General features: G+C 44.3%; 1 protein-coding gene across 1 annotated transcript in view; it reads left to right on the forward strand.

Moving 5' to 3' along the window:
- The first annotated feature begins 5,362 nt into the window (after positions 1-5,362).
- Positions 5,363-13,852, forward strand: part of ALOX5 (arachidonate 5-lipoxygenase) — a 46,523-nt gene continuing 38,033 nt past the window's right edge. Inside the window, exon 1 of the mRNA XM_072998326.2 lies at positions 5,363-5,694. Coding sequence (XP_072854427.2) covers positions 5,536-5,694 — 159 coding nt within the window. The 5' untranslated portion in view covers positions 5,363-5,535. The remainder of the gene's footprint in view (positions 5,695-13,852) is intronic.

The following is a 13,852-nucleotide window of genomic DNA, read 5'->3' on the forward strand; positions in this document are numbered from 1 at the left end:
AGACCTATTTGCATCTTCAAGATACGGTGTTGCAAGCTATGATCCTAAGTTCCATTCAACTTGAAATGTTCCTATTTTTTAATTGATAATGTTTGCATCTCCTTATCTGATTTTTTTTTTCATGTAAAAGATCTCTCTGCTTTAACTTTTTTGTTTAAAGTTGTCGACCATGCTTTTCTATTGGAATTCTAGGCAGAAATTAGCAGAGTTATATATAGCTGAAGTTAAGGAACTTCCAAGGAGAAGCAATTCTGTCCATTCAGGCATGGTTGTTTACTCCTAACATGGCATACCCTATTGTTTTGAAGGTATATTACAATACCTTGCCAAAGCTCAACAGGACCTCTTGGTGCCTGATGACCACATGTCAACCTTGGGCAGGAATAAGTGTGCTCCAGGAGTTCTTTGACGTGTTGTCACCAGATTTCTAAGGAGTTTTTTCTGGCAGTATTCCAGCTATTGCTGTACCATGACATACTGAATCTGTTAACAGTTTTTGATTGTATAGTGGTTATAAAGGCCTAGCTGTCTTTGTCTTCAAGAACTGCCTGCTGAATTTTGTGCAGGCAACATTGTACCCCTGCCTTGTGGGTTTCTTCCCACAAAGGGTATCTCTCTCTGCTATTGTCATTGGCATAGGAGCTCCACTCTTAAGCATGGAGACAACGGAATGTTCCATATCTTAATGCCACTCTCACGGTTTTGAGAGATGATCCAAGTAGAGTCTTAGGCAGAAGAACATGTGCCTTTTGTGGTAAAAAGAATCATCCTCCAAAGAATTAAGCATGTTGCCCTTTAATCCCCAGACTTTATAACTCCCCAGAACCAAGCTTAGATGACGCTTTTTTCTTGTGGTAAATGGGCTACAGTTGCTTTTTCTACACAGCTACTTTTTGATTCACTGCCAGATAATTCAAGAGCAGAGCTTCAGCATGATTCAAGTCTTCATCTTACTAAAATGACCTTTTATTATACTGTTTCTTGATAGAAAGACTTTAAAAATAGTTTAGAGACTGACAGTTCTTGGAAGGCGTTATGAAAAATATTATCTTACTAATTTTGTCAGTACTCTGTAATACAATTTTTGTCTTTGTGCCAGCTCATTTATTAGGGCTGGGAGTCAGAAATATTACATCAAAAGCTAGATTTCATCCAGAATAATCTCATGGCGATTGCATACTAAAATGATTGTTGCCACATTTGTGGGTGGAAAGGGCTAAAGCAAAGAGATGGACAGAACCATGCCATTTTCTCTTTATTATCACATTGCCTCTCTATCCACACCAACTTATTTTCTATTTCCCAGAAGTTGGCATTTCAATCACTAATGTTCCACATCTGCCTGACTTCTATGCAGCAACGTACTACCTTAGGGTTTTTTGTGTTTTTGTTTTTTTGCTCATGGACCCTCACAGCTTTAATAGCTATGAAATAAGAATATAGAAGAGAGCATCAATGGTTTTGCAATATCAAATATCACATCAAAGGTATTAACCAATTTCTGCACCATGGAAGCCTATCTGTTACACTGGACAGACAACGGGCTGGAAAAGCAATCAATATGCTCAATACGTTTCAACATTGAGCTACTGCTCTAAGACCAGCTAAGTGTAAGCAGAGGAAGCAGGTAGTGATGGAAGCAGGCAATATTTTATTTATTTATTTGATTTATACCCCACCCATCTAGCCTATAAGACCACTCTAGGCGGCTATTGGGGAGGAAAGTGATGAGGAAAGGATAGGCTCTCATATTAGCATAGAAGCACAACATGTGAACAGCAAATAATATGTCTGTGTTCACAGATAACAAAGTTAAGCCTAAAAGTTTAAGGTGTTGGGGGAGAGAAATGGAAGGAAGCAGTCAGAACAGTGATCCTCTGAATGGTTCTAACACAAAAATATTCAGTATGAGGAATCCTGGCTGTATGAAGTTGTCTTCTATGAACATGACCATCTGCACAGCAGTTCATTACAAAAGCAGCTGTACTACAGTAATGTTGGCTGATAAAAATAAAATGCATTTTAGAATGCTGGTCGGCATGCACAAGAGATCTGCCACATTTCCCTCTGGGTTGCCAGGCATTCAAAGAGGTCATAAGTTAAATCATCTTCTGACTTTTCTAGGTATCATACCAGAGTATTATCCTGTCCCCCACCCTTTAGGATTTTCTCAAATCCAGATTGCTAGACAGAATAAGTATCACAGGCAGCAGACTTCCTTTGAGTAAGACCATAGGTCCATTTATCCCAGTACAGTATTGTCAAATGACTGACAGAAACTCTCAGGGGCTTCAGAATAATTTCCCGGGCCTTACTAGAGATTCCTGTCATTCTGCTATACACTGCTCAGTCACAACATTAAAACTACCTGCCTAATATCATGTACTTCAGAACAGCTCTGTTGTGTTTAAGCATGGACTCCACAAGACCTCTGAACACATCCTGTGGTACCTAGCACCAAGCCATTAACATCCTTTAAGCCCTGCAAGTTGCTGAAAGGACAACTTAAAGGTGGTGCCTCCATGGGTTGGATTTGGTGTCCCATAGATGCTCAAACAGATAGAGTTACGGGGAATCTGGAGGCCAAGGCAACACCTTGAACTCTTACGTTCCTCAAACTATTCCTGAACAATTTTTGCAATGTGGCAGGGAGCATTATCTTGCTGAAAGAGGCCACTGCCATCAGGGAATACCATTGCCATTAAGGGGTGCATGTGGTCTCCAACAATCTCTAGGTAGGTGGTATATGTAAAGGTAACATCCACATGAATGCCAGGACGCAAGGTATCCCAGCAGAACATTGTTCAGAGCATAACACTCCCTCTGCCAGGCTCTCTTCTTCCCATAGTGCATCCTGTTGCCATCCCTTCCCCAGGAAAACACACATACACTCAGCCAGCCACCTGATCTAAAAGAAAACAAGATTCATCAGATCAGGCAACTTTTTTCCATGGGTGCATGATGCAGTTCTGATGCTCATGTCCCCATTGCAGGCACTTTCAGCAGTGGACTGGGGATATTATGGGCACTCTGATCGGTCTGCAGCTACACAGCCCAGTATGCAGCAAATTCTGATGTGCAATGTGTTCTGACACCTTTCTGTCATGGCCAGCATTAGCTTTTTCAGCAATTTGAGTTACAGTAGCTCTTCTGTAAGATCAGACCAGACAGGTTAGCCTTCACTCCCTATGTGCATCAATGAGCTTTGGGCACCCACAAACCTGATGTTGGTTCAGCGGTTGTCCTTCCTTACACCACTTTTAGAATTACAGAAGAAAGTCAGTGTGTGTTTTATGCATTGTAGGAAAGCCCTTGACTGTGTGGATCATGAAAAGCTATGGATCATTCTAAAAGGAGTATGTCTCAACATTTTATTGTCTTGACACCTATACTTTGGGCATGAAAAATATAACGAAACAGAATGGTTACCCATAGACAAAGATACTGTATAAAACAAGGATGTATTTTTTTCTCCTTCTCTGGATAAGATACTGTATTGTAAAATATACAAAAACTGGATTAGATTCAGATGAAAGACAAAATAAATTAGTGGAAGAAATATCAGTAAATTAAGATATGTATTACTAGTAAAGAACAGAGCAGTGACTTCCAACAACTGGTGAAGGTGAAAGCAGAACATGCAAAAGCAGGACTGCAGCTGAATGTTAAGAAGAAAAAAATGTCTACAGAAGAATTGCATAATTTTAATGTAGACAATTAACATTCTTTGGGTAGAGTCCATTAGCCAGCTACAAATCCAACGAGCAGTAAAATTGTCTAAACCACTTTTTACAAGCAGGTCTGCTAAAATATCATGACGTATTTTGTCAAAAGCTTTGTTGAAATCAAAAAGATGTCCACCCTGTCCACAGCATTCCCCTCATCTACCAAGCTTGTGACTCTATTAAAAGAGAGAATGAGGGAGAGAAGGTTAGTCTGGCATGAACTTGTTTTTTGAGAAACCCATGCTAGTCTTCAAAACCGTAGCATTGTTTTCTAAGTATTCACAAACAGACACTAAAGATCTGTTCTATAAGATTTACTGTACTGGTATTATGTCAAATTGACCGGTCAAGAATTGCCTGGACCTCCTCCCCCTGCTTTTTAAAAATTATTTTTAAGATGAGGATACATTTGCTGATAGTCTTCAGGGATCTCACCTGTTCTGCAAGAAGAATTCTCAAAGATTTGAAACAAGATTAGGATAAGAGGTCTGGAGAGCAAATCCTATGAGGAATGGTTGAGGGAATTGGGTATGTTTTGCTGGCAGAAGAAACTGACAGGCAGTATGGAAGCCATCTTCAAATATCTGAAGGGATTCAAATGAAAGATGGAGCCAAACTTGTTTTCTCTAGGTTCACATGGTTCATCCTAAAGCAATGGATCCAATTAACAAAAAAGGAGATTTCACCTAAGATTTAGAAAGAACTTGGCAATAGGAGTTCTTGGGCTCAGCTCTGTTAGACATTCTTAAACAGAAGCTACACTTGTCCGGAACGGTTTAGCTGTGGATTTCCTGCTTTGGCAAGGGACTGGACCTCATGATTCTTGTGGTCTCTTCCAGTACTACAGTTCTGTAATTTCGTGATCCTATCCAAAGCCACTATAAGGCGGAAAATACCACAATTAAGACTTTTGCTTACTACTAGCGAATAAATGATGATAGCATGACCAGCCACAATTCACTAACTTAATGGGCCCCAAAACTTGTTCACTGCCCTTTTCTAGTTGGCACGTGGGGTGATTGTACAGGACCCGAGGGAGGACTCCCATTTAATTCCGGGAGCTGCCATTAAAATGTCATTTTCTTTTCTCACTTGGAAGGGCAAAAAATTGGTTCCACATGAACATACATGACACTTTAAAAATAAAGATGAAAATTTCCTCAGAGGGCCGGTCTTTTCGGGGCAGAAGGTGGCTCGGGCTGACCGGGGAAGCCTTCAGCCTCGTGCTGCGGCAACAGGAGTCGCAGCCGCCCTGGAGCAGGTCTTCCTGAGACCTCATGGAAGCGGGGGTGGGGTGGGGGGTGGGGAGAGAGACGACGGGGAGTGGGTCAGTCATAATCTCTTAGACTTGCAGAGCTGGAAGGGACCCTGTGGATCATCGAGTCCAGCCGCAGTCAAAGGGCCATAGTGGGGAATCGAACCACCAGCCGGATTCCTAAACCACCGAGCCGTCCAGCAGTCAGGGAGGCCGTGGGGTTGCGGGGTGGGGTGGGGTTTCAAATCCCCGGGAGAAAATAAACAACAAGTCGAGGAGGGGGCTGCTCTTCTTGCAGCCTCTTGAGTATTGATTAAACGACCAAGGGAAGACACGACTTGGGAGGCTGCAAAGGAGGTTCGTACGTTGGTTCTCTGAGGAAGTGGCGAAGAAGGCACTGCCTTCCCGCCGCCGTATCAGGTCAACCGGGGTGGGAAGGTGTCTGGGCGTCCCCTCTGTCCCTCCCCTTCTGTTCCTTCGCCGCCCAGCCCGCCCAAAAGCCGTAGGCAGAGCCTGCAGCCCCGGAGTCCCCCGTGGGGTGCAGCCGAGGGAGCCATGTCCTCCTCCTCCTCCTACACGGTGACGGTGGCGACGGGCAGCCAGTGGTTCGCCGGCACCGACGACTACATCTACCTGAGCCTGGTGGGCACGGCCGGCACCAGCGAGAGGCACCTGCTCGACAAGCCCTTCTACAACGACTTCGAGCGGGGCGCTGTGAGTGGAAGGAAGGGCGAGCGAGCGGGGCGACAGGGAGGGAGAGGCAGAGAGGGGGCGGGGAGCCGCGGGACCCCTTGAACCGTCTCGCAGGGGCCCTCCCGCCTCTGCCGCCGCCCCAGAGCTGACCTGGGGGAGCCTTGCTTTCCAATGAAGCCGCGCGGCGTGCTTTGCCTCCACCGCCCCACAGCAGCTGCGGTTCCCCTTTTTCCAAGTTCCTCATTGATGGTGGCTTCCTTTCCCCCTTCCAAACCCATTTGACCGCCTTTCTCCACGTCCCACACGTCTCTGATCCTCGACGTTGCTTCTTTCCCTCTCGTCCTCTTTTTCTCCCGCTCAAGTTTCTTTAGAAATATATATATATATATATACACACACACCTTCCCTGTCGGTTATTGAGGCAGAGGCAGCTTGCCAAGGACCCAACACTTTAGGAGGACCCGCTTGCCGTGGACCAGCTGAGCAGACCGGCCTCCCTTGGGGAAGGGAGGGTGGGTGACTTTTCGTCATGAACAGCTGTGCCGCCTTCTGCTCTCCCCTCAGACGGGAGGTATCCAAGGGCAGCTGATGCTTCTCCACCTGTGGAAATGAGTATGGGGCTGGGGGTTGCCAGAACAGCTGCAGTTCTTCCCGTGGCGCCTCATTTGAGAGAGGTGTGGTGTGGCTGTTACCATAAGACTGTGCCCAGCAGGGTAGGGGAGCAAAGAGGAAGGGCTACTCCATCTGCTTGCTCAGCCATCTCTCTCCCTTGCCTTCATCTGGGCTGCATGCGGTAGGGTTGATGCTTCCTTGCTTCCTCCCTCTCTGGGCAATTACATTAGGAGGCTGGACCTTTATAATAACCTTTGAACTGCGGAGATGAAAGGGACCCTATGGATCACTACAGTGCTGTCCAGAGGTAGAGGCCCACTTGCTCACCTCTCTTTCAAGGCACTCCAGCTGAGTTCAGATGGCACAATTGCTGTGCCCAGAGGATGAAGAGAGGTGTACAAACAAGCAGAAGAGTTGCTTCTGTAAAGAGGAACCTTCTCCTCCTCTCACATATTCATCTGCTCACTCTTTGTGGGGCTGGCAGTCGGGTCTAATCTCTCCTGTGTTGTCATCCAAACATACATGGAAGGAAAGCAACTCTGTGCTCACCAGAGCACAGAGTGCTGTCCTCTGAAGATGCCGGCCACAGAGACTGGTGAAACGTTAGGAAGAACAACCTTCAGAACACAGCCAAAGAGCCCGAAAAACCCACGACAACCAAAAGCAACTGGTTCCTCCTCACCCATTACTCTAGGGGCTCCCACTCATGCCACCCAAAGAGAATGGTGATTGAGGAGAAAGAATATCCTGTGCATGGCAACTGTTTCTTACAGGCATCACTTGCTGTGTCTCGTCTGCCATGCAACAGGAAGAAACAGGAACAAATGATCATGAAGGCTTCAGTTCTTGCTTTTTGAAGAAACAGCCTCCTATAATCTGTTACTTGTGTTCTTTTATTGGGTGTCATGGCAGGGAAGATTGGGACCAAATTCTACTGCTGCATTGATCATGGGTAGAATGCAGGCAAATGAGAAGCAGCTGCTGTAAGCGCCATAACTAGGGTGGCACAACTGGGGCTTTGATCCAGGGTGCTAAAAATTTAGAGGGGATAAAGATTTATAAATATTCAATATTCACACATGCTGAGCTTCAACTGTGGAAACTGTCACAGTATATAATGAGGTGCTAGTGGTGGGCAGTTGCATGCCTGATCATGTGGTCCAGTTGTACAATCATACATGTAGCCATGTACAGCCAGCACCATGTCAGATGCCGCACCAATATTTTGAAAGATTGCATGCTTTGTGCTAATTCTTCTAGCTGGCGAAATTGCTAGTTACAGCTCTGTCTCTGCTAATTTGCTCACTTGGGCTGCAGTGGTTGTAGGGTGCAACTTTTCTTGCTTCTGATTGTGAGCCTGTTGGTTTCTTTTGGGAGGTCCTCTCTGCTTACTTGTCATAACTGTGCAGTTCCACAAATCAGATTCTGGTCAGTAGAGTAATCACAGAGTGAATGAAACTGTCTCTGTCTTTGCTTGGATGTTCCCTCTCTCTTTCTGGGCAGTGAAATAGGGACTCTTTGACTTGCTGCATCCAATGTTGACTGTGGGACAATCACAGAAGGTGAAACAGGTGGAAATATCCTTCTGGCCACTTGCACGCCTGAATTCTCCCTCTGGATGGACAGCAGAAGGAGGCAAAATTCTCCCTCTGGGTGGACAACAGAATTCTGTCTCCATGCCATCTATACAAAAAGTCTATACGTAAGTTGCCTTGTGCATGCATTTTCAAAGGTGAGCATTTAATGCAAGAGACATTAGGATTCTCATACATGAGATGCAACTATGGTTCTTCAGATGTTTCTCACTTTCAACTCCCATAAGTTTTTAGCCAGCATAGCCTTTGGTGAGGGATCATGGAGTCCAAAAGCATCTGGAAAGTCACACTTGTCCACCCCAGTGTCCAGAAGAAGGTAATGCCAATATGACACACTAGCACTAGCATGATCCAGTTGTATATAAGGATATAGTGCTATACCATCAGAATAACTATAATAACACACCAAGAATGAAGAATACCAAGTCCATTGGTATAATTAGCCAAGAAGAAGTTATTTTATGCCAGAAGGGCACATGCACTCTGAGTATATGCACTACTTCCAATTGCTCTTCCCTGTGTAGAAGGGAATACAAAACAGGCAAGTTCAGCACAAAACCAAGATGGAAGCAGGAAAAGTTGCATCCTACAACCATTGAAGCCCAGATAGGCAAGCCACACAATGATCTGGCATTCCTCCTCATGCTTGTTTTCTTTCCTATGTGCGTCAATCTCACATGATCCAGGGTTAGCCAGTAGGACAGTGAAGCCCCAGGTGCCAAAATGTCACAGCTCTTCCTCAAAGCCTGAAAGTGCTCACTTGTAGCCACCTTTTGCAGGAGACCCATACTAAATGAGTAGATGTGAAGGTACTGGACTAGCAGTGTGTCATCGTCCCGCCTTCTAAACAAAGACCCTTCTGAGGTTCCTAATGTATGAGTGGGCCTTTTGCCACCATATTCACCTGCCGATTTCTGTAAATCCAACCCAGCTGTTGAAGGCACAAGAGAAAGCTAGATCTTGTTCAGGTTTCTTTTTACCTGCCTGGCAACTGTAGGTTCTAGGAAAATAAGAGTTCCCTGTATTTATGCTGACCCCACTGGAAAGGTGTAGATTCACCCACGGTTGTCCACATGTTGACTTTGCTCTCCTTCCTGGCTTCCTGTCTCCCACTTAATACTGTTAGATGATATTAACTTTTAGGTTCTATTCTGCATATATGGTATTTGTTATTTAACTTTAGCTCTTGGTTCCTTTGAAGTCATTCAAATTTGTGGTGGAATATTTAGATAGCAAAATTAGTCTGGGACGTTTTGCATGCCAAATGTTTTGTTCAGAGCAAGAGATATGGAAAGTCAGAAAGGAGATAATTATACTTCATGGGTGGGATTCCCATTCTCCAGTGAGGGTTAGATTTCTCCTGCTGTGGAGCACATAGGATACAAGAAGTTTAGTCGGAAAGTCAGGGTTGTGGGACCATATGAGAAACAGATGCTAGTAAATCATTATATCTCAGTTCACGTGCGAAAAGACTGGAGCAGTAAAATGGTCCAACCTTCAAGCTAGATCCTTAATTAAGGAAGCACAAGAGGGGCTTTGACCCAGGGCATCAAAATCTAGAAGATGCAAAATATTAAAACAAAGAAGGTACGAACAAAACCAAAGGAGCCACAGAGGTACCCCTTGGTGTTTGATGTCAGAAAGGCACATGCAGCCTGGGTGTATCTACTGCTTCTATTTGCTGTTCCTTGTGCAGAAGGGAACACAAAACAGGCAAGTTCAATGCAAAGCCAAGATGGTTTTGTGTAGCCAGACCCAGGCATTCCTCCCCATTTCTCTGTTCTTTCCTACAAGTATCAATCTCACATGGGCCAAAGTTAATCAATAGAACAGCAAAGCCCTGGGTGCCACCATATCTCGTTACAGCTCTGTCTGGCAGGGCTCACCTGTAGCCATCTTTTGCAGGCATCCGTACTAAATGGGAGGATGTGAAGTTGCTGGGCTCACACAGTGTGACATAGTTGTGCCTTCCTTCTAACTCAGTGATTCCCAACATTTTTTCGCTTGTGATCCCTTTTATAATAGCCAAGGAACAGGTGACCCCCCCCATGTTTCCATAAATAGGCAATCATCATCATTCCCCAATATGAAGACACTGTCGATGCTCACTCTCCTGCTCCCCCTGCCACTGACTCCACTGCTACCACTTCAAAACTGGGGAGGGAACAGACTGGAGGAGGTTCAAAGTAGGGAGAAAAGAAAGCAGAGGACTTCAAAGATGGGCCAGGAAGCAGAAGGACATTCTGGTACCCAGGGAGGGGGCAAAATCTTCATGCACAGAGAGTTCTCCTGAGAAAAAGTGGCATGAAGCTTTCTTTGCACCTGTTGCAGAAGAGAGGAGCATATGTTTTTGTGTCCCCCTCCTGGGTGTGTTTGTGTGTGTGTGGTGTCTTCTCTTTCCTTTTCCTCCACTTCTTTATGCTCTTCAGAAGCGATGCGTTATAGTTAGGATCCCTTTTTTGTGGAAGCGGCAGCAATTACCTCATTTCTTTTGTTGTTGTTGTTGTAGCAAAAAATAGTCCCGGGCGTTCCCTTTCAGATAGTAGAGGTACATACACATGCACACTAGCATTAATATCCCACTCCAAAAGGTCAAGGAAGAAATTAGGTGACAAGGGCTACAACACATATTGGGTGACCCGTGAGCCCCCAGAAAACACTTGGTCACCACCAGTGGCAAACACTGTTCTAACCAAAGACCCTTCTGAGGCTCCTAATGCATGAGTGGGCCTTTTGCTTCCCTCCATGTTCACCTCCTGAATTCCAACCTGCAGTTGAAGGCACAAGAGCAAGCTAGCCCTTGTTCCGGTTTATTTTTTCCTGCCTGGCAACTGTAGGTTCTGGGAAAATAAGAGACCTCTGTATGTATAATTGGAAATATGTAAATTCTCCACTGTTGTCCACATGTGGACTTTGCTCTCCTCCCAGGCTTCTTGCCTCCCACTTAGTACTGTTAGATGATAGTAACCTTTGGGCTCTATTCTGCATATATAGTTTTTGGGTTTTTTTTTTTTCAGGATAGCTTTTGTTTCGTATGAAGTCATTCAAATTTGTGGTGGAATACAGTATTAGACAGCAAAATTAGTCTGGGACTTTTTTGCATGGCAAATATTTTGTTCAGCGCAAGAGATATGGAAAGTCAGAAAGAAGATAATTGTACTTCATGGATGCGATTCCAGAGGGGATTAGGTTTTTCCTGCTGTTGGGCACATAAGATAAAAGAAGATTAGAGGAAAAATTATGTTGAAATGACTTGCAGTTTCTTTAATGCCTTCAACATCACAGAGTATATAGAAAAAGAAGATAAGCAGGACATTTATACATTTGTAATATATTTAGTATTTGTATACAGCCAACATTTATTTTCTTTAGAAAAATTCTGGCCTCAGTACACCTCTTTTCTAAAAGCAAATAGCACTGCACATTGTCATATGGTTTTGCTTATTACTGGGATTTTCATGTAATCAACGCTTGTTGTTGTTTAGTCGTTTAGTTGTGTCCGACTCTTCGTGACCCCATGGACCAGAGCACATCAGACCCTCCTATCGCATTCCCACTTCTCCCTTGGTTGTTTCACCAAACAAAGGCACAAGCAACGTGTCATTCAGCTGCCACCAGTTGATTACATCAATGCTATTCACTATCAATGATAGAGGACCAAGCAACCTATCCTTTAAGAACCAAGTAGAAACTGTTGCTACAGGTGATCACAGTTCAGTCAATGTCATTAACTCTCAACTAAACAACGTTCTCTCTTCACTCTCAATTGCCTACTCTAACTCTCTCTCTCCCTCCTTCTCTTCACCCCCACTTAACTCCACACCTTTGTTGTTGTTTAGTCATTTAGTCGTGTCTGACTATTCGTGACCCCATGGACCAGAGCACACCAGGCCCTCTTGTCTTCCACTGCCTCCCAGAGTTGGGGTCAAATTCATGTTGGTAGCTTCAGTGACACTGTCCAACCATCTCATCCTCTGTTGTCCACTTCTCCTCCTGCCTTCACACTTTCCTAACATCAGAGTCTTTTCCAGGCAGATTTCTCTTCTCATGAGATGGCCAAAGTATTGAAGCCTCAGCTTCAGGATCTGTCCTTCCAGTGAGCACTCAGTGATTTCCTTCAAAATTGATAGATTTGTTCTCTTTGCAGTCCAGGGGACTCTCAAGAGTCGCCTCCAGCACCACAATTCTAAAGCATCAATTCTTCAGCGGTCAGCTTTCTTTATGGTCCAGCTCTCACTTCCGTACATCACTACTGGAAAAACCATAGCTTTGATTATGCGGACTTTTGTTGGCAAGGTGATGTTTCTGCTTTTTAAGATGCTGTAGGCATTTGTCATTGCTTTACTCCCAACAAGCAGGACTCTTTTAATTTCGTGGCTGCTGTCTCCATCTGCAGTGATCATGGAGCCCAAGAAGGTAAAATCTGTCACTGCCTCCATATCTTCCCCTTCTATATGGCAGGAGGTGATGGGACCAGTGGCCATCATCTTAGTTTTTTTGATGTTGAACTTCAGACCGTTTTTTGCACTCTCCTCTTTCACCCTCATTAAGAGGTTCTTTAATCCCTCTTCATTTTCTGCCATCAGAGTGGTATCATCTGCATATCGGAGGTTGTTGATATTTCTTCCGGCAATCTTAATTCCGGCTTGGGATTCCTCCAGTTGCCATCAGTTGTTCCATATCCAGTTCTAACTGTTGCTTCCTGTCCCACGTATAGGTTTCTCAGGAGACAAATAAGGTGCTCAGGTACTCCCATTTCTTTAAGGACTTGCCATAGTTTGCTGTGGTCCACACAGTCTAAGGCTTTTGCATAATCATTGAAGCAGAAATAGATGTTTTTCTGGAACTCTCTGGCTTTCTCCATAATTCAGCGCATGTTAGCAATTTGGTCTCTAGTTCCTCTGCCCCTTCAAAATCTAGCTTGTATGTCTGGCAGTTCTCGGGCTACATACTGCGGAAGCCTACCTTGATGGATGTTGAGCATAACCTTGCTAGCGGGTGAAATGAGTGCAATTATATGGTAGTTGGAGCATTCTTTGGCACTGCCCTTCTTTGGGATTAGGGTGTATAGTGATCTTTTCCAATCGTCTGGCCACTGCTGAGTTTTTCAAACTTGCTGGCATATTGAATGTAGCACCTTAAAAGGGTCATCTTTTAAGATTTTACATAGTTCAACTGGAATGCCATCACCTCCACTGGCCTTGTTGTTAGCCATGCTTTCTAAGGCCCATTTGACTTCACTCTCCAGGATGTCTGGCTCAAGGTCAGCAACCACACTATCTGGGTTGTCCAGTACATCCAGATCTTTCTGGTATAATTCCTCTGTGTATTCTTGCCACCTCTTCTTGATGTCTTCTGCTTCTGTTAGGTCCCTCCCATTTTTGTCCTTCATCATGTCCATCTTTGCACAAAAGGTTCCTTTAATATGTCCAATTTACCTGAACAGATCTCTGGGTTTTTTCTTTTCTATTATTTTCCACTATTTCTTTGCATTGTTCATTTAAAAAGGCCCTCTTGTCTCTCCTTGCTAGTCTTTGGAAGTCTGCATTCCATTTTCTGTAGCTTTTCCTATCTCCCTTGCATTTTGTTTCCCTTCTCTTCTCTGTTATTTGTAAGGTCTCGTTGGACAGCCACTTTGCTTTCTTGCATTTCCTTCTCTTTGGTACAGTATAGTTTTTGTTGCTGCCTCCTGTACAATGTTATGAGCCTCTATCCAAAGTTCTTCAGACACTCTGTCCACCAATTCTAGTTCCTTAAATCTGTTCTTCACTTCCACTGTGTATTCATAAGGGGTTTGATTTAGATTATACCTGACTAGCCCAGTGTTTTTTTTTCCTCCTTTCTTCAGTTTAAGCTTGAGTTTTGCTATAAGAAGCTGATGATCAGAGCCACAATCTGCTCCAGATCTTGTTTTTGCTGACTGTATGGAGCCTCTCCATCTTTGGCTGCAGAGAACAATCAGTCTGGTATTG

The sequence above is a fragment of the Pogona vitticeps genome, chromosome 4 (genome assembly GCF_051106095.1).
Source record: "Pogona vitticeps strain Pit_001003342236 chromosome 4, PviZW2.1, whole genome shotgun sequence".
Taxonomy (NCBI): domain Eukaryota; kingdom Metazoa; phylum Chordata; class Lepidosauria; order Squamata; family Agamidae; genus Pogona; species Pogona vitticeps.